Source organism: Argentina silus (assembly GCF_951799395.1).
Source record: "Argentina silus genome assembly, chromosome: 20".
Lineage (NCBI taxonomy): Eukaryota > Metazoa > Chordata > Actinopteri > Argentiniformes > Argentinidae > Argentina > Argentina silus.
The window spans coordinates 1,551,173-1,572,893 of NC_139674.1; the positions used below are offsets into that span (position 1 = coordinate 1,551,173).

The window sequence follows — 21,721 nt, forward strand, 5'->3', positions numbered from 1 at the left end:
TACTATTGCACTATTATTTGTACACAGAATACACAGTATTTGGCTGCTATTTACTGTCTTTACTGACTGTTCTTTTTGCACTGTTTAAATTATTTTTATTGAATGTTTTACTTTTAGTATGTCTTGTCTTATCTGTTGTGCCTGGGCACTTTATCTGTCTCACCGTGGGAGAGTGAGAAACATCCTCTCGATTCCTTTGTATGTCTTGACATGTGAAGAATTGACATTAAAGCCACTTTGACTTTGACTTTGTTTGCAGCTTTCAGTGAAGTCTCTGTAGTTATGATGTGGCGGGTGATATATTCTGTGGATGGTCGTCTCTGACACATTCACGCCTACCTCCTGGAAAGCGTTCCTGATCTGTGGGATAATTGTTTTGTAGTATTTCCTAATTATGGTGAGCAATTATGGTGAGCATCCTGGTTCAGCCCAGATCACATGTAACCACAGGAGGACCCTCAGACCACAGCTCAACTCTAACACCAACACTCAAAGCCAGTAGTCTATTGTCTTATTGTATTTGCTTGTTTATTGTAGTTATTTGTTTGTCAATACTCAAAGTGCCTTTGGGTACTGAGAAAAGTGCTATACAAAATAAATGTTATATTATTATTATTATTATTATGTACCCACTGCCAAAACTAATATTACCATTTGTTTTTACCAAAAAACAATGGAAGTCAATGTACCCAATAATTTGCATGTTTTAAATGTCATGCCAAAGTCATCTCTGAAAATGTATCTCTGAAAAGACTCAATGACTTGGAGATGATTTGGGCATGACTTCCCCATGCAATTTTGACACGTGGCTGATATTGTATTCCTTTAAGACAGCAATAGACCTTCTCTCCTGGCATAAGCCTTTTAGGCCTACTGCCTTTTATCTGTTATTTAGCTTCTTCTTTTTCCATCTCTCTTCTTCCCTTTCTGCGGTGCAGATGCTAGAGCTTCAGGGAGTCAATCTAGCCAACTGTCTCCACAATCCTATTCTCCCACTCTCTCACATCCTCCTCCTCGTCTTTCCTTTCCTTTCCTCCCTCCTCTTCATACCCCCTGTGATCCCACACACCTGCTCCATCTTCTCCTCCCTCTCTCCAGAGAATTTGTGTTCTCTTTCTTTCTTTTTCTCTCCTTCCTTACCTGACTGACTTCTTCCTCTACTCCACTCTCACTCCTCCACTCCCTCCGTCTCCTCCCTCTTTCCTTCCAATACTCCTTCCACCACTCCTCTCATTCCTTAAACCCCTCAGTCCTTCCCTCCATCCCTCATTCCTCCTCCTAATCCTTATCGTTGTACCCACGCGTATCTCTCCATTGTCGTCTCCTGTGGCCAGACGTCTGTTGTCCCAGGAGAAGCGGCAACTGCGGACGCAGTCCTGGTGTCCGTCCAGGACGTGCACGCACTCCCAGGATGCACAGCTCCACACCTGAGGGGTCAAGCAAGTTAAGAGTCAGGTCCAGATGTCAAAGGCAATGTGTATAAATAATACTGTGGATCACACAGAGATAAAGCGTATACGCCGTGAGCACACATTAACAGTGAATATAGTTAATATTGACCTTTTATACTATTTTTTGTATTTAGTGTTCATGCTAGTCATTTCGTGTCCCTCGTCTACCGGCTGATTTGCCTACCACTCCATCCCTGCTAGATAATAAATGCATTATTTTCAGTCTAACTGATATGCTTTATGCTCACTGCACTGCATAACAAGAGGCTCAAGAGTTCTCTCTCCATCTCTCTCCGTTTCTCCCTCTCCCCCCCTCACTGACTCTCATTCTCTGCTGCCTGATGGAAAGGACATAACAGGATAATTAAAAACTTAGTTTGGCAGCTGATTGACTATGTCTGGACACAACGTCTGGCATTCATCTGAAGGCCGGGAGAGGAGGAGGATGAGAAAGAGAGAGAGAGAGAGGGGGGATGACGTCTTTTATTATATTAGACAAAGACACAGGCGCAGGGTTTGACCTCTGTTATATTAGAGGATGGAGACAGAGTGAGACAGTGTGTGTGTGTGTGTGTGTGTGTGTGTGTGAGAGAGTTGTGGAAGGTAAAGGAGAGTGTTTCCAGCCCTCTAGGCTACCATGCCACATCATTACTGAAGTATCTCTCATCACTAATCAAAGCTCACTGGTCTGGTGAACAAACAGAGGCAAGCAGTGTGGCTAATGAGAACACCATCCGCTAAACGCACACACACCTCCTCCAACATGCATTCATCCAATGCCAGTTTGGACACTGACCCAATAGCCATTCCCAGAGACTGACCAACAGATCAACAACCACTACAACGGTTGGAAGCACTTTTTGTATATCTGTATTACCAGTCTGTCTATCTTTGATCTTCACTGTGAATATGCAGTAGTGTTACATATCTTATATAAGACATTCAAGGCTATTTATTTACATGTTTACCACATTACAACTACTAGGAATGGCAATGTATTCTGTTTCTATTGGTTCAGTACAGTGACAGCCCTATCCAGAGTTGGCTGAGTTAGGCACCTGCTCTAGTCACTCTTGTTAACACAAGTGCAACAAGCACCTCGTATTCACACGTCTGCTAAGCAGGCGTTTCACTCTGCAACTGGGAGCTTGTCTTGTAACACCTGCCCACTGAAAAAAATACATATATCAGAGTTTGTAATAGTGCTTTTCAATGTATGTATCAATTGCGCAATTCACGTTTAGTGTACCTTTATATTTCACAAAAATATGGCCGAATTTAGGACTCTGTGTGAGCATTTGTAAGTCAATACTTTTCAAGATGCAATGTTCATTTGTCCTTACTGATTGTGTGTGTGGTATAATGAACACAAATCATCCGATCTCCTTTTATGACCACAAAGCTGACCAAAAATAACAACAACAACTTATGCTCTTTCCATTTTCTAAATTACAGTAAACAGTAGGCATATTTCAACATCATTTCTGTGGTTGCAGCCCTTTAATGTTGCCTGAATCTATTTAGTAAATAACCTCTGATATCTCCCACCCCCCTGTGCTTAAATTGGTAGGGGAGAGAGAGAGAGAGGGGGGGGGGGGGTAAAGGATAAGAAACATGGATGGGGGACAAGGAGAAAAAGCAATAAAAACAGTCTGAGAGACAGAGAGAGACAGAGAGAAAGAGAATATAGCCCGATTATCAAAGCCTTTCCAAAGCCCACAGAGTCAGTGAAAGTCAGCCAAAGTCGAGCCCACTGCAGGAGCAGCATCCTGGGCCGTAGGCAGTCGGGAGGGCAGCGGTACGGTCCGTGGGCGGTGGTCAGACTTACTGACTGCTAGAGGGGAAGAGGGGGCGGCTTGACCCTCTGAACCGCTCCGCTAACAACCTCCGGAACCATCTGCTGCACGTTACTCTCAAATACGCCAGGACTTCTCACACGTTACTGGATGATTGATGTGGAGACTGACCCTCTCTGTGACCCCCCATGATATGTACTTGGCTTATTATACATTAATAACAGTTATTCCATATCAATTACTAGGGAATAAGGTCAATGATGTAAAATAAAAGCTTATATGATTTATTATTATTATATTATTATGATGGAATGCATGCGATTGGTGTTAAATCAATTTGTTGTGTCAATGTTTTTTATTTTATCTGTCCCGAGGCAAATAAACTAAATCAAATCAATAAAACCAACTCTTTCCAATATGCTCCTCCAGGGCGATAAGGTCATTTGTTTTCTGTGAAGACAGAATCTATCACCTCGTTGTTCTCTTCCCTGCCAACATCTCACTCCTCTGCAGAGTGCCAGCCATGGATATCAGCTCTGCAGCTAAACCACCGACCAGTAATAGGTCATATAGAGGCTAAAGGCATCGGCCTCCTCTGAGGCTTGCGGGGGGTGGGGGTGTGGGTGTGTGTGTGCGTGCGTGCCTAAGTGTATGTATTTGCTTAAGTGCATATGTAAAGACCTCCTAAAGACCTCTTCAACCCCACTACCCCCCTGTACAAGTTTCTCTCCTGTTATAAAAAAATAATAATAATAATACTTTTTCCTTCTTCTAGCATTGTGACTGCCTATACTTTATCTTATGAGGACTGATGGATAGATGATTCACTTACTTAAACAAATGTATTTGTTGTAAGTCGCTTTGGATAAAGGCGTCTGCTAAATGCCATAAATGTAAATATGTACATGCTTGTGTGCATGGCAGAAAAGGAGCATACAGATATATAGATGAATTCTACCACAATTGAACACTATATGTAGGCCTACAGGGCATTTGCATATTATATTACACTTGCATGACACTTCCTTGTAATCCCATAATGATGACATATCTCTGTTACCTTGGCGGTCTGGTCAGTGGACGTGGTGACAAAGAAGCGTCCATCTGGGGACACGTCACAGGCCAGGATCGTCCCCTGGTGGCACACAATGTCCTGTAGCCTGGCCCCACTGTCCATGTCCCACACCTGAGAGAGGAGGGGGAGGAGGGGAGAGGGGGAGTAGAGAGAATGACAGAGAGAGAGAGAGAGAGAGAGAGAGAGAGAGAGAGAGAGAGAGAGAGAGGGAGAGGGAGAAAAGGTGAAGGGAGAAAGGGAAAGAAAGAGAGAAGGGGAAAGAGCAAGAGGGGAGGATAGAGCAAAAGAGAGAGAGAGACAGACAGAGACAAATAAGAACACAACATTTACATCTACACAGTGAGAGAGAGAGACACCTATGATGGCCACATCAATTCCATATCCAGACATTCTCTTCAACATTTAATGAGTGTTTATTTTATATCCATTACCCTCTGTATTGAGTTTTTCATCAAGGCCAAATCCAGAATTAGATAGTAGTTAGTAGATAAAGCACTAATGAATTGCTGAGTTTAATTAATTGTCTAATTGTCCTCCATCAATGAAATTGGGGAGGGGACTATGATTTGGTCTCTGTCTGTTCGTTTGCCACAAGCTTTTTCTCCAACACCACGAGGACAATTCTGATGGGTATTGCCGTACAGATGTGACATTTACAAAATTACACTGATTGGCCCAATTTTGACGAAACTACGGTGAAAAATGTGTCTTGTCATAGAGATTGTTTAGGAGTTTCGAGGTAACACTGATTCATCATTAAAAATGTCATAATAGGTTCCAATGTGGAGAGCTAGGAGTGTAGATTAATGCAATAGACATATAGCCTTACGAATTTGGGAAAAATATTTTGAGAAATCAATGTAAAGCTGTAAAAAGCAAGACATGATAATGAATCAAATAAGCACTACACGCAGCTGTAGGAGTATAGCCTAACACATTTGGGAATAATATTTTGTGATTGAAGTCTGTTATGCAGTATAATTTAATACCGAAACTTGGCATAGTATGTCAATACAGAAACCTTGTGTAACCTAGGTTTGTAACCAAATAATTTTGTCTTAGCTAACGTATTTGGGAATTATATTTTGAGAAATATACACAAAGAAACACAAAGCTGTAAGTAGCAAGACTGATGGAAATATTGGCTGTGCACATATTTTTTCTTGGCCCATTGGTGAAATTTGTGTTTGAAGTAAAGGCGTCTTACATCAATAAGAGTTAGTAGCCTAATGGAGCCCAAATAATGTTTGTCTTTGGTCACAGAAGGTGATCATACCATGAGAAAAGCTCTCTGCGCAATGGGGACACAATACTGTAAAACACAGACAACCAGAGTGTCATAGTTGCTTCATTCCATCACTCTCCTTTTATAGAGGGGCGCTACATCATTCGTGGGGGACTGTTTACTGTACACTTGTTATCAAGTTCTTTGGCAACAGTGTTGAAACTTGAACCGTCATCCCAATGAAACAATTCGAATTTGTACAAAGCTAGCCCCTTCTACTGTTTACGCTGCTTTCTCTCTTTCACAAACACTTTGATGTTGCAATTCTCTTGGGCCATGTTCTGATCCAAAGGGATAATCCTGGTTCCCACAATGCACAGGGTGGATCTGCCATAGGGAACTATGGAGTACACTAAGTAGACAATGTATTAGTTCGGAATGCCCGAACATCATCAAACTGTGGCGTATTTCAGTCACCCGGGCAACTATCCTAAAATGCATATTGGCACCTGATAATAGGGGGTTCGATGCTAATATTTGGAGCTGTACATTTAAAACTAACAGCATGTTTCATATTGATAGAGTGCTGTTATGTAGCTTGTATATATGCATTGAGTTTTTGGGAACGCACTCTACAAAGAAAATGTATTATTCACTGTAACTGCTGGGGTAATTTCTGGTGAAGTTAAAGTACAGTGCCCTCCAAGTATTTGAAAGAGGAAGCATTTTGTCTTCTTTTAGTTCTATACTTGAAATCAAACAATTACGATGAGGTTAAAGTAGAGATTCTCAGCTTTAATTCAATGTTTTCTTTTTTGTGGTTTCTCCATTTAGAAATTACAACCCTTTTGAGACATAGTCCCCCTCCAAAAAGATTGGAAAATTGACTTGAGAGGAGTTTCTGGTTAGTCAGATGTATTCCCTCACATCATTTATGCAGGCCTAAGAGAGCTCTGAATGTCTAGTTTTGATTCCAGGCTTTACGTTTGCCTTTGGAGTCTGCTATTGGTGTCTATCAACATGACGACCAAAGAGACATCGATGAATGTCAAGGAAGCCATTATGAAATATCAGAAAAATCAGAAACATATCCAAAACATCACTTATCCAAATCAACAGTTGGTAATATCATTAAAAAAGAAAGAAAGCACTGCTGAGCTCAAATCGCAAACCAACTGGTAGGCCAAGGATTGTCAACCAATTACTAAACATGAGTACTTTATGTAGACATTATATGATTGTTTAAAAAGGTTGTACTTTCTAAATGGTGAATCCAATCTAAAAAAAATAAATAATTAAAGATGAGAATCTCGACTATGACCCCATAGTAATTGTTTGATTTCAAATCCAAACTGTAGGAGTATAGAGCTAAAAAAGGACAATATTATTCTTCTTTCCAATACGGAGGGCATTGTAGAGCCACCGCTGCTGTTAATTTTCCCGCAATCCTCAGCTCTTGCAATGACCGTCAAGAAGATGACTTGCTCCATTTCCTGTACAGTGCACATCTGTTGTTCCCTAGTTACAGGCCACTTCGAACTGAACATTTGAGTGTGATAGTGTGTCTGATAGTGTGATAAGATGCTAGAGGCTCTGTCTGTGTGTGTATAGTGTGTGTAGTGTGTGTGCGTGAATGTGTATTACCTTGACAGTTCCATCGAAGGACCACGACAGGAGGCGTGTCTCGTCGGAGGAGGAGGAGGAGAGCAGAGAGAAATGTCTCACCTGCTCCGTGTGGCCCTGAAGTACCTTACAAACGCCTTTCTTCCACCTCCACACCTGCAGGGGAAGAGAGAGGGGGGGGATCAGACGTTACACCACACCTCCCTAGGGGATGCGAAAACTTGATGAGACTCTAATGCCTAATTCCAAATGACCAATAGCACCTGCCCCGGATACTCTGGCACCTTGTATAGATATGAGAAGATTGGATAGGAATAAGAAATATAGTAATAGCATCTGATATATACAGGCTTACAACAGCATGTGACGACAATCAAACCAGTTTTTATTTGAGAAGCGGGTGAAACCAGGCGCTCTGGGATATTGGCGGACACCCGTTAGCGCTGTGGATGAAATGACTGAATAGAACAGGAGCGTCAAATCATTTTGCAATGCTCGCATGTCGTTGCATGTGCGGCCAGTGAAGTTTCCGTGTTATCGTCAAAGAGAAGCTGTACGCTATTTGGACATCTGCTTGTGCTGGCCATTTTTTCTGCTATCTGATCCTATATTGCACCCCCACTTGTGCTCTCAACGCTTGCCTCTATGCTTATTTGGGAATGAGTAGGTGTTGCTAAATGCAACAAAAAAATAACTAATTTCAGGAAAATTAGGAATTGCCACACTGTGAGCATGTGGCTTTCAGGTTTACATGAAGGGAAATGGCGAACAGAATGCAATAACCATTTCTATCATGGGTGTGTGAATGTAGGCTACATCCTTCTGCTGATTAGTAGCCACCCCTCACAGCTAGACACAAAGGCTAGCATCCATCACAGGTTAACAGCGACGCCATCAAGCTATTTACATTCTCTTTCAGTCAGCATTTCCTCAATATATCTGCAACAACGGTTTCCCTTTCCTGACAAGCTTGTTAATCAGTATTCAAATGAGTTCATCATGAATAAACAGTAGATAGACCATGCATAGTGAAATAAGCAGTAGTCTTATGAATACCGAATGAGGCTCTGGCCTCTGACAGGCAGTGATGTGTGCACTCTTAGAAAAAATGGTTCTAAAAGGGTTCTTCATTTGTTCCCATTGAGCAACCCTTTGAAGAACCTGTTGGGTTCAATGTAGAACCCTTTTGGGTTAGATATTGAACCCTTTTGGGTTCCACGTAGAACCCTTCTCACAGACAGTTTTTTTTTCAAGTGTGTTGCCGTGGACAGGCTGTCCTGAATGGAGAGAAGATTAGATGAGAGAAGAGAAGAGGAGGAGAGGATAGTTGATGAGCAGCGGGGCGGAACAGAGGAGCTGTGGAGAGGGGTGACAGAGCGGAACGATCCAGAAACATCACCCCCCACCTCCCCCTTTCAGACAGAGAATCTGTCAACATTGTTACGGGGGGGGGGGGGGGGGGGGGGAGGGGAGGGAGACAGAAAAAGAAAGATGGGGGAGAGAGGAAGGAAGAGAAAGCAGAGAGGGATGGAGGAAAGAGGAGAGATAGAGAGGACAAAGAGTGCAATGATGTCACAGGTAGGTGGAAGAGAACATTCATTTAATGTTCTGAGAAATAGAGGAGGGAGAAAAAGAGAGGGAGATTGAGAAAAAGCATAGAAAGGGAGAGGGAAAAGAAAGGGGAAAAGAAAAGCGAGAGAGAGTGTGAGACAAAGAGAGAGAGAGAATATCGTAATGAACGAAAACCAAGGACGAACAGACGAAAACAAAAAGGTGACAATAATCTGAGGTGTATAAAAAGAAGAAGAAGAAGGACCAATGAAAAGAGAGAGGGGAGATAAACCCACCCTTATGGTGGTGTCCTCGGAGGAGGTGATGAGTGTGTGTCCATCCTGGCTGAACTGACAGTGCAGCACCGTCCGGGTGTGGCCCACCAGAGTTGCCAGGGGGGTCCCCGACGGCACCTCCAATACCTGCAGAGAGGGGGAGGGGGGGGGGGAGGGGGAGAGAGAGCGAGAGATTCAATCCAATGTTATTGTGTCAGTCAAAGCACAGAGACACAGAGAGAGATAAAGGCAGAGAGAGAGAAGAAGAGGGAAGAGATGTTAAGGGGAAGAGTAGCTTAATAGATGCTGAGAGAGACATTTTAAAGTTGGGGTGATACATGATTCAAGTATATGATCCATAATCTCCATGTGGCTAAATAGGTGACTCGTAAATGAACAAATGGACAGAATTCCAGTGAATCAACTTTAAATTGAATAGACTACTATTCACGCACACTGAAATGTGTCCGTGCATTAAAATAATGATTTAAAGTTTATTCCCTGGAGCGCTGTACATTTTTTCATTCACTTAGATACTACACAAGGATTCAGCACCTGAGCAGTACGTTTTGGAGTGAGCATGTTGTTTATTTCATAGACAGGTGCATTACATTTGCTATGGGGAGGAACAACGTCCGAAAATAAAATAACAAAATAAACAGATATAAAGGAGAGATACACAAAGGGGGAGAGAGAGAGGGAAAGAGAGAGAGAGAGGACAGACGGAGAGTGCAAAATGGTGCAAATAAACTAAAAAATAATTTACAAATGGCAGCCTCGGAGTGTGATTGATCAGTCCTGTCCGACGGCCAACAGCAGATAGGGTCTGACAGCTGTGTCTGTATGTCCACCAGACACTATCAGAGGAAGACAAATATGCTCTGATGCTTAAAGAACTTTGTCTTTAACAAACATTGCTTTAGTCTTACAAGGAAGACAAAGGATGTTCTGACCAACTCTACTGTACATCAGACATCTTCAGAATTATGACTGACTTTGAAACTTTGACTTCAACGTTGGTTTTAAACCAAGCTGAAATGGATTTTCATCATTTTACTAACTTTAGATTTTCAAGACTAACTTCTCTGTCAAAATTAAACACTATACTGGGCCATTACTGCATTGTTAAATATGTTCCTGATACATCTGTGCACTGTTACATCGAAAGGTGAAGAAATAATGCAGATCATAATTGTATTCCATAAATACTACTGGTCATTACTGTAAAAAATAAAAGGTTCATGAAAAAACTACTCAACAACTCAGCATATGCAATATTATGAATATCATAACTGTAAAAAAAAGTGAATACTGGTACATAAACTCAATTAACCCTCATGAACCTGTAACTGACTAAACCTGAAGAACAATACAGGCTTATAACTTTAGTAAAAAGTTGTACCAGTATGTCCACTCTGAGAAGAGGGTGATAGCCTGATCAAGGATTCACCTCATACTAAAATATTCAAACCTTGGAGAAAAAGGTTCAAAGGCATGAGAAGAGTAGCCTCCGGGCACACACACAAATTGCTGTTTGCTATGCTATCGGGATGCAGGCTTCCAAAGCTACAAGACTGTCGGACCACACTCAAGGTTCAGAGTAACAGCGTGGAGAGAGCTTGAGGCGACATGGTCCATATAATATATATATATATGTGTGTATATTGCTTGTTTGAGATGTTTGGGTGTAAACATCAACAAAGTAGCAGTGATGTAATCAGAAAGCAGCGGTAAACATTGATGAAAGCGCCTTGGGCTGAGGGGCTAAACATCTAAAGTGGTTTTCCACATCCAAAGTGCAATCATGGGATGTGCTATAACACTTTAATCTTGTTTAAATAATACATCACTTGGTTTCCACACTAATGGATTGGTCTCTCACCCTGACACTGATCACAATACCCATTAGATGGAGTCAACACACGCACGCGCGCACACACACACACACACACACACACACACACACACACACACACACACACACACACACACACAGACACACACACACACACACACACACACACACACACACACACACACATGCATACCCACACACTCCCATACAGATGAACACAATAATGGGAGTGCACATCTTACTGATGCTCTCTCCCTCTCTTACACATGCACACACAAACACACACACACTCTCTGCTGTACCTGCACGCTGCCTCTCTCTAGCCCTATCGCCAGCACCAACCCCCTGTGTGAGGTCAGCAGCTGTAGAGTCCTCCAGCCCATGGTGCTCAGGAACTGCCTAGCTGTTGTCCCTGCTGCCTGCAGTAGAACACACACATACTGTAAACACACACACACAGTTTTTGATGGAGAAGTGTATAAAGTATAAAGTATAATAATAATAATAATAAATCATTATTTTTCTACTGTAGTTACTAGCTATTACGACTACTGGCTCTGTGCTGGCGATGATGGAAGAGAGGAGACCACATATTTACACATCTTAATATGGGAATCGCATATGCCATTTTAGGACGTGTCCATTCCCATTGACATCCCTGTATGGGGGAAGCAATCCTCCAGAGGGGTCTGTGCGAACGGTACCTCATAAAAGACCAGTCTGCGTATTTCACAGGAATGACTTAAAACTTAATTGACTCCTCTTCTATCATCATGACCATTGTATCATCTGGTACACCATCACAAGGGACTGTATCTGTTGCAGCTTTGATGTGCCGCCTGAAATCAAGATCAATTCGAGGTAAATGTGTATTTGTTCTTAATGTAATAATGTAGCCTAAATGGATATGCATAACTTAAATGTTTTAAATGTCAAGATTGGAGGATTAAAATGGTCTATGGTCTCTGTGCACATGCCTGCTAGCTGGCTCACGTCCTTCTGTGCCACTACTTTAGGCTGTTTTACTGTACTTCATTATCTGGTGTGAATTAGATATGTGTCTTTTGGCTGTATGATTCTATTCCCAACCCCACTGGACACGCACACAAGTGCGCACACACACACACACACACAGTCATTCTCCATCTTCCAATGCTCGTCTCCCCTCTCTTCCCCTCTCAATGAAAATCAGCAATGTATTTCAAGAATAGAACATTTAAAAGTAGCAATTACAGCAGACATCAGACACTGAGGGCATTGTATTGGAATTCAGTGCATCTACCTAAAATCATTTCTCCACATTCTAATTGCAGAGTGGGTTTGATGGTGAAGAGAGACTGACTACCGCAGCTTACCTGAAAGACAAAGTCAGGGGTTCCCCCTGGTGGCAGAAACAGCATCTACACTATAGGGTAGTATATACACTCACCGGCCACTTTATTAGGTACACCTGTTCAACTGCTCGTTAACGCAAATATCTAATCAGCCAATCACATGGCAACAACTCAATGCATTTAGGCATGTAGACATGGTCAAGACGACCTGCTGAAGTTCAAACCGAGCATCAGAATGGGGAAGAAAGGTGATTTAAGTGACTTTGAACGTGGCATGGTTGTTGGTGCCAGATGGGCTTTGTCTGAGTATTTCAGAAACTGCTGATCTACTGGGATTTTTCACGCACAACCATCTCCAGGGTTTACAGAGAATGGTCCGAAAAAGAGCAAATATCCAGTGAGCAGCAGTTCTCTGGGCGAAAATGCCTTGTTGATGCCAGAGGTCAGAGGAGAATGGCCAGACTGGTTTGAGATGATAGAAAGGCAACAGTAACTCAAATAACCACTTGTTAGAACCAAGGTATGCAGAAGAGCATCTCTGAACACTGGGCTACAGCAGCAGAAGACCACACGGGGTGCCACTCCTGTCAGCTAAGAACAGGAAACTGAGGCTACAGATCCACAGATCTCAAGGCCGGCACCATCCACTCCACGCGCTCCCTGGCTGTCTGAAACCCTGCAAGCTTGTAGAATAGGGCTCCGGGCAGCTGAGAGGAAATGGAGAAAATCTGGCATTCCTGATGATCTAGACTCTTATCTCTCTCTCCTCCTCAACTACACCTCATCTGCATCAGCTGCTAAAGCCTTACTACCACTCCAAAATTCAATTCTCTGTCTCTGACCCAAGGAAACTTTTTTCCACATTTTCCTCACTCTTCAACCCTCCTCCTCCCTCCTCTCTGTCTGCCGATGACTTTGTCACCTACTTTGAAAAGAAGGTTGATGACATTAGCAGCTCCTTCCCTCTACCTCTCACCAACACTGCTACCTCTCCTCCCAAACCCACTGCGCAACTCCCAGTCCCTGGTTTAGCAGATTTCTCCCCCCTCTCCCCTGAGGATGTTCTAAAGCTGGTCACATCCAAGCGGGCAACCACCTGCCCCCTCAATCCTATCCCATCCCCCTTTCTCCAATCCATCTCCAAAGACCTCCTTCCGTTCCTTACCACCTTAATCAATTCCTCTCTATCCACAGGATCTGTCCCAGCTGCCTTCAAGACAGCCAGAGTCAAGCCTCTTCTCAAGAAACCAACTCTTGACCCGTCTGCTGTCCATAACTACAGACCGGTATCCCTTCTCTCCTTCTTATTTAAAACCCTTGAACATGCTGTCTCTAACCAACTGTCTAACTACCTCCTTCAAAACAACTTCCTTGACCCTCACCAATCCGGCTTTCACCAAATGTGTCGTCTCTGTAATTTCTTCACATGGTTTCTCCTACCACACCTACGCAGATGACTCAACTTTTTCTCTCCTTCCCCCCTTCTGACTCTCAGGTGCCAACACGTGTCTCAGCATGTCTTGCAGACATTTCTGCTTGGATGTCAGCCCACCACCTAAAGCTCAACCTTGACAAGACTGAGCTGCTCTTCCGCCCAGGGAAAGCCTGCCCTTTCCAAGACTTCTCCATCACAGTAGAAAACTCTACTGTGACCTCCTCCCATACAGCCAAGAACCTTGGGGTGATCCTTGACAACCGCTTATCCTGTGTGGAGAACATCACAGCGACAGCATGCTCCGGTAGATTCTTCCTCTACAACATCAGGAGGATACGTCCATTCCTCACCAGAGAAGCAGCAGCACAACTTTTGGTCCAAGCACTTGTAATCTCTCGCCTTGACTACTGCAATGCACTCTTGGCCGGACTCCCCGCCTCCTCTATCAGGCCTCTACAGCTCATCCAGAACGCTGCCGCTCGTCTGGTGTTCAATCTCCCCAAATTCTCCCATGTCACGCCCCTCCTCCGCATCCTCCTCACCCTCCCAGCTCGCATCAAATTCAAGACCCTGGTGCTTGCCTATCGGGCGGCAAAGGGAACAGCCCCTCCCTACTTGCAAACAATGGTTAGCCCCCAAACCCCTGCAAGATCACTCCACTCCTCCACCTCGGCTGCCCGCCTGGCACCGCCGCCTCTACGCGCTACTCGGTCACGGCTTTTCACTGTCCTGGCGCCACGCTGGTGGAATGTGCTTCCCACAACGGTCAGGACTGCAGAGTCACTTCAGATCTTCCACCGTAGATTGAAAACCCATCTCTTCAAGCTCCATCTTAACAGTCCCTCCTAAAGACCGCTTCACCCTCACTACCCCCCCTATACTAACCCTAACCCCGAGACCTCTTCTCCCCTGCTACCCCCCTGTACAAGTTCTCTCCTGCTAATAAAATATATTTTAAAAAATTTAAAAAAAATTAGCCTACTGGCATTACGACTGCCAATGGCCCCTGGTGTGAGCATTGATTACTTTGTCTTATGATGACTGTTGGATAGATGATTCACTTACTTAAACAAATGTAAATGTATTTGTTGTATGTCGCTTTGGATAAAGGCATCTGCTAAATGCCATAAATGTAAATGTAAATGCTACAATTCGCACGGGCTCACCAAAATTGGACAATAGAAGATGGGAAAAACGTTGCCTGGTCTGATGAGTCTCGATTTCTGCTGCGACATTCAGATGGTAGGGTCAGAATTTGGCGTAAACAACATGAAAGCATGGATCCATCCTGCCTTGTATCAACAGTTCAGGCTGGTGGTGGTGGTGTAATATATATAATATTTACATATATATATATATTTACATAATATATGTAAATATAGGGATATTTTCTTGGCACACTTTGGGCCCCTTAGTACCAATTGAGCATCGTTTAAACGCCACAGCCTACCTGAGTATTGTTGCTGACCATGTCCATCCCTTTATGACCACAGTGTACCCATCTGATCAGATCTCAATCCAATAGAGCACCTTTGGGATACATCCATGACACTATAAACGAGTGTATAGCCATGTACACTATAAACTAGTATATATCCATGTACACTATAAACTAGTATATATCCATGTACAGGAGATATGTAGACACATGTTAGACGTGTGTGAGTACAGGTACATACTATAGTGCAGTGACTCAACAACAGTTCCTGAAGGCCAACTCTACAGCCCATTGTCTACTATGTTGGTGTATTTGTTTGTTTGTTATTGTTTACTTGGTGCTGTAATGGCCAGGTGGTGTGGTTTAGAGTTGAATTAACACACTGAATTAAGCAACTCTACTGTACATACGGTTGGGATGGATTCACTCCAAATCAGCCAATAAAGGGATTGGATATCTAATTCAAGAGTTGACAATTAATGGGCAAATCTCCCAAGTCATACATGGACCAAAAATGTAAATAAGCTGTTAAGATGAATTTGGTACACATGAATCCATTTTCTGGTACTTATAGAACCATGCGCGCACACGCACGCACGCACTGTTATTTATATTAAGCCCACAAAGTTTCTTATGTTGCAAACACTATGAGCATTCCATTGGGTTTAAAAAACGGTTCCCCAATTTCACCCATAGTGGTCAGAAGTGGCCACTGCAGTCAGTGTCCCCCATAATGTCTCACTTTCTCTTTCTTCAGCAACTTAAGTATAGCAATATTTACTGTTGGGTTAGTTCCCCCACGCCATCAGAATCATCAACGATGACCCCACCAGTGCCCCCCTCACACACTCACTGCCATCATAACACATATGCACACACATAATCATCCATCTGCTATTTATATTGCTTACTGCTTATACTGTTCATATTGTTTATACTGTCCATAGTGTATATTTTTTAGTACTTCTTTTTTTCTTCTATTCTATTTTTAAACTTATTGTATTGTTGCACTACTCTGTGGCACTGTCACTTTTGCATTTCACTGTATACTTGTATGCACGTGACAAATAAAGAATCTTGAATCTTGAGTTAGGGATAACTTAAGGTTACTTAGTAGTTACTTATAGTCGATTAAAGACTCACTCCACTGAACAGGCTCTTTGCAATTCTTAGAACCCCACTTACATTGCTGAAGCTAGGAACACCGAACCAAACATCATAATGGTCACACAAGTTTTAATGAAGAAAGCTGAAGAAATCATTTTGATACTGTTCATATTGTACAACTCAACATGAGTTTCAATGGTCATCAAAAGCTTATTTATCTTACTTGAAGATATCTCAAATATATAACTGTCACTAAACCTCCTCCACAAACAATAATTAGAATACGTTTAGCCAGCTAAGCAAGCGCACACAGTTTCTACTGAAACTTCTCATTTCTACTCCAACCCTCAGTCCTCATTATTTCTCCTCCCCCCTCTCTCCGTTACCAGAGCCAAGAGAGGTTGTGTCAGGAGAGGGGAGTCACGGAGGTTCAGATTGAAGAGGCATAATTAAAATCCATGAACCCATGTATTAGTTAGAGCTGAGGGCCACTTAATTAATGACACAAGTGCCTTAGGACCTGCCCAAGCTGGATCATACACGTGTCAAGGGACGGTGTGTGTGTTAGCTTCAAGGATATCTTCCTTTTCCATACAAACACACACACACTTCAGCGAAGGGGACCAGGACTTCAGCAAACAACCATCTATCACAGAAACAGGGAGCGATGGAGCAAGGAGAGCAGATGGAGAAGAAGACCAGGAGGAGAGATAAAAAAGAGAAATAAATGAAACAGAGAGAGAGAGGGAGAGAGAGAGAAGAAAAATAAAATATATAATAGATCATTTTAGAGGTAAAGAGCCAGAGGTGAGGGTACTCTTCAAAGCTAGAGAGAGAGTGTGTTAAAGGAAGAAAGAGAGAGAGGGAGAGAGAGTGTGAGAAAGGGAGAACAAAAGAGAAGGAGAGAGAGTGAGAGAGGGAGAAAGCGAGAGAGGGAGAGAGTGTGAGAGAGGGAGAAAGAGAGAGAGGGAGAGAGAGTGTGAGACAGAGAAAGAAAGAGAGAAAGAGTACAGTACACCTGGCATGCCAATGTGTCACACACACACACACACACAGTGTTCAACTCTCAACTTGGGGGTAAGGATGAAGGTTGGATTAATGGTTAGAATAGTGTCTGTGTGTGTGTGTGGTCTCACCTGTACAGTGCCATCCTCTCTTCCCAGTACCACTGCTGAGGGCTGTCTGCAGATACAGGTACAACGGATACGAGACTCCTGCTCCTCTGATTGGAATATCACTGCTCCTGTCCTCCCATTCCGCACCTGACACACACATCTCTGGATGTGATTCAATTTCAAACACACACACTCCCAACTTTTCGGATCTATTTCTCAGTCAAACACACACACACACACACACACACCCAACAACCCCCCCCCCGCTGGTTCCACACCTGGCCATCTGCGGCCCATCATCGTGTCTGTCTGTCACACAGCTGCCCAGCCTTCCCTCCCTCTCACCTGCAGTCTGTTGCGGTTGTCAGCGGCAACCACGGTAAAGTCACTGTGATTGAAGAGCACATCCGAGTCCCTCTTCAGACCCACAGCGGAGGAGGTGTGGACTTTTTTCGTCTCCCACAGCTGAAGAGGGTTGTATGGAGCAGGGTTAACTGAGTAAGTGTTGTACGGCATGAGAAAGATTAAAGGTATAGTTCACTTCAAAATTATGTTGGAGTCGGTTTGCTATTTCTATGATGCGATTCCACCTCGTCTGTTTCCCTTTCCTTTTATATAGTGCCCTGTGTAAGTAATGGGACAGTGAAGCTTTTTCTGTTCTTTTGGCTCTACACTCCGAAAGTTTCGATTCAAAATCAAACAATTACTACGAGGTTAAAGTAGACATTCTCAGGTTTTAGTTGATGGTATTTGTGTACACATTGGTTTTACCAAGAAATTACAACACTTTTTAGACATAGTCCCCCTATTTTAGGCCGCAAAAAGTGATGGGACATATTTATCAAATGTCTAAATGAAGCACTCATGTTAAGTATTTGGTTGACAATCCTTTGCATGCAATAACTGCCTGAGGTCTGTGACCCATTGACCCCACCAGATGCTGGGTATCTTCTGTGGTGATGCTCTACCAGACCTGTACTGCAGCCAGGTTCAGTTTTTGTTTGTTTTGAGGATGTTTTGCCTTAAGTCTCTTCAGAAAGTTAAATGCATGTTCAATAGGACTTAAATCTGGACATTAACTTGACCAGTCAACAACTCCACTTTTTGGCCCTGAACAACTCCCTATTTGCTATGGCAGTATGTTTTGGGTCATTGTCCTGCTGTATGACGAAGAGCCATCCAATGAGTTTGGAGGCATTTGCTTGTACTTGGGCTGACAAGATCTTTCTGTACACTTCTGAATACATTCTGCTGCTGCTGTCAGCAGTTACATCATCAATGAAGACAAGTGAGCCAGCTCCAGTGGCAGCCAGACATGCCTAAGCCATAACACATAATATTCCACACTTCACTCTTGCCATCACTCTGGTGCATGTTGTCTCATCTGTCCGCAAGCCCTTTTTCCAGAACTCTGCAGGCTCTTTTAAGTACTTTTTAGCAAACCGTAACCTGGCCATTTTGTTTTTGTGGTTAACTAATGGTTTGCATCTTGTAGTGAAGCCTCTGTAACTCTGAAAAAGTTTTCTGCAGATGGTAGTCTCTGACACATTCACGCCTACCTCCTGGAGATTGCTCCTGTTGATTTTGGTAAGTCAAAGGTTTAGGCTATGTTTCTGATATGTTTTTTCTGATATTTCAGTCTCATAATGGCTTTCTTGACTTTCAGTGTCTCATGTTGACAGACACCAATAGCAGACTCCAAAGGCAAATGCAAAGCCTAGATTCAATACTAGACATTGACAGCTCTCTTATGACTGCACAAATAATGTGATGGAACACATCTGACTAACCAGAAACACCCGTCAAAGCAATTGTCTCATCACTTTTGGGTACCCTGAAATAGGTGGACTACGCATAAAACGTGTTGTAATTTCTGAATGGTGAAACCAATATGTACACAAAAAACCATCAAATAAAAGCTGAGAATCTCTATGTTAACCTCCTAGTAATTGTTGTGATTTCAAATCCAAACTATTGGAATGTAATGTCAAAAGAAGAAAAAATGCTTCACTGTCCCATTACTTATGTAGGGCACTGTATATATTGTTTAAGATTTTTACTTTCTCTTTTTCCCTCTCCGATTCCTACTGTCTGAATATGTAAAAAACTGTCAATTAATACAGAAATGAGGGTGAAATGTCACTAAACACAAACAGATGGTGTGGGACTTGTCTCCATATTAGACCATTTCTGGTGTCTGAAAACTTCCAACAAATGTTTGATGATGAACAAATTAAGATACTCAAGGGGATCATATGAAAAGGGACATACAAATAGACAGACAGCCACACACACACACAGCTCTTACCCTGATAGTCTGGTCGTCGGAGCAGGAGAGGAGTAGAGAACCGTCAGGGGAGAACTGAACACCGTGGACCCAGCTCAAATGACCACTGCAGTCAGCCATCTTCTTATTGGCCTCAATGTCCCACAGCTGCCAGAACACACACACACACAATGTCGTACCATGGGGCTTGTGGTCGCACTTTAAGTTGACTTACCCCAAGTGACAATCTGTAGATGTTTGTTTGTGTGTGTGTGTGTGTGTGTGTGTGTGTGTGTGTGTACGCATGTGTAAGTCATTGTGAATAATAATTTGTTCTTAATTGACGCACCTGGTGCAATAAGGGTTAAAAAAATAAAATAATGAAGTGTGTGTGTGTCCAGTACCTCCACAGCGTAGTGTGACAGGGCGATGGCCAGCAGGCTGCTGGTGGGACAGGAATGGCAGTACTGCACTGTGCTCAGACGACTGGTCCTGATCTCCAGAACCATGGCTGCTGTCTGCACATCAAACACCTGGGAAAGGCAGAAGGAAAACAGTAGAGGCTAAGTGGGATCCTTAGGATGACCATACCCTGAACCCAAAACCTAACCCTAACCCTAACCCTTACCTAACCTTAATCCTTAACTTAACCGTTTCAAATCTCAACTTCAATGAGGTGATGTCAGAGTCGGCCGGATGAGGAATCCCGGTTAGTGTTTATCTGAGGAACACTGTCACTACAAGCTCCTGCAGATGGGTGTGGACGCCCACCTGGTATCCTGGATGACTGACTACCTGACAGGGCGGCCACAGTTTGTCAGACTGAAGGACTGCCTCTCGGACACTGTGGTATGCAGCACCGGAGCACCACAGGGAACTGTGCTCTCTCCTGTCCTGTTCACCCTGTACACGTCTGACTTCTGCTACAACAAAGAGTCATGCCACATGCAGAAGTTTTCGGACGATACTGCAATTGTGGGGTGTATCAGAGATGGGCAGGAGGGGGAGTACAGGAGCCTGGTGGAGGACTTTGTGCAATGGTGCAAACTCAACCACCTACAACTCAACACTACTAAGACCAAGGAGATGGTGGTGGATTTCCGTAGGTCTAAGCCCGCTCTGCTACCAGTCTCCATTGAGGGAGTCAATGTGGAGGTGGTCAGCACATATAAGTATCTGGGGGTACACCTGGACAATGAACTGGACTGGTCAGCCAACACTGATGCAATCTACAAGAAAGGACAGAGCCGGCTGTACTTCCTGAGGAGGCTGCGGTCCTTCAATGTCTGCAGCAAACTCCTAGGGATGTTTTACCAGTCTGTGGTCGCCAGCGTTCTCTTCTATGCAGTGGTGTGCTGGGGAGGAAGCACTAAGAAGAGGGATGCCGGGCGACTGGACAGGCTGGTAAGGAAAGCTGGCTCTGTTGTGGGAGCTGAACTGGAGAGCATCACTTCAGTAGCGGAAAAAAGAACTCTGAGCAAACTGCTCACCATCATGGACAATGAAGGTCATCCACTGTACAACACCATCATCCAGCAGAAGAGCTTGATCAGCTGGAGACTACGAGCACTGACATGCAAAACTGACAGACGGTGTAAATCATTTGTCAGAGTAAATCATTTGTCCCCAGAGCCATACAACTATACAATATGTCAATCAAAGGCAAAGAGATGGACTTCTCTGCATAACCTCCACCCTCTGTATCACATTACTGTCCTGTACCTTACTGTTTCACCTCATTAATTACAATGTTTACTGGCTATGCTAGGCCTTACACACAGCCCCTACCTCCCTCCACCAGCCTGGACTAAATGCACTTTTAAAAAAAATAGTCCATATTTATTTAGCCCATATTTAGTATTTAGTTTTTAGTATTTAATGCAGGTCTCCTGACCTATAATTGCACTGTCTTGCCTTACCTTTTTGCACCTCACCAAATCATACTTGAACCATCTTGTACCACAGGGTCAGTCCCTGCCCTGTCACCCCTATCATACAGCCTCAGCACATCAATGTGGACTTGTCTGTTACTTAGTATTTAGTATATTTTTCTCAGTATCTTTATTCTTATCTGTCTATAGCGTTCATATAGACTTCCTGTTTACAATCCTGCTTATGTTGTAGGTTGTATGTTGTATGTGTATGTTATGTGTGATGTCTCTATGTCTTTAAGCT

General features: G+C 43.3%; 1 protein-coding gene across 4 annotated transcripts in view; it reads right to left on the bottom strand.

The window, feature by feature from the left end:
• Positions 1-21,721, bottom strand: part of apaf1 (apoptotic peptidase activating factor 1) — a 78,508-nt gene that overhangs the window by 36,122 nt on the left and 20,665 nt on the right. For 3 of the 4 annotated variants that reach the window (XM_083692428.1, XM_083692426.1, XM_083692427.1), the window contains exons 18-26: positions 19,951-20,079; positions 19,589-19,714; positions 17,626-17,745; positions 17,302-17,427; positions 11,154-11,270; positions 9,018-9,143; positions 7,192-7,326; positions 4,308-4,433; positions 1,302-1,427 (exon numbers count right to left, since the gene is read on the bottom strand). In XM_083692428.1, the coding sequence (XP_083548554.1) occupies positions 1,302-1,427; positions 4,308-4,433; positions 7,192-7,326; positions 9,018-9,143; positions 11,154-11,270; positions 17,302-17,427; positions 17,626-17,745; positions 19,589-19,714; positions 19,951-20,079 (1,131 nt within the window). The remainder of the gene's footprint in view (positions 1-1,301; positions 1,428-4,307; positions 4,434-7,191; positions 7,327-9,017; positions 9,144-11,153; positions 11,271-17,301; positions 17,428-17,625; positions 17,746-19,588; positions 19,715-19,950; positions 20,080-21,721) is intronic. The other variant, XM_083692429.1, reaches the window with a different exon arrangement.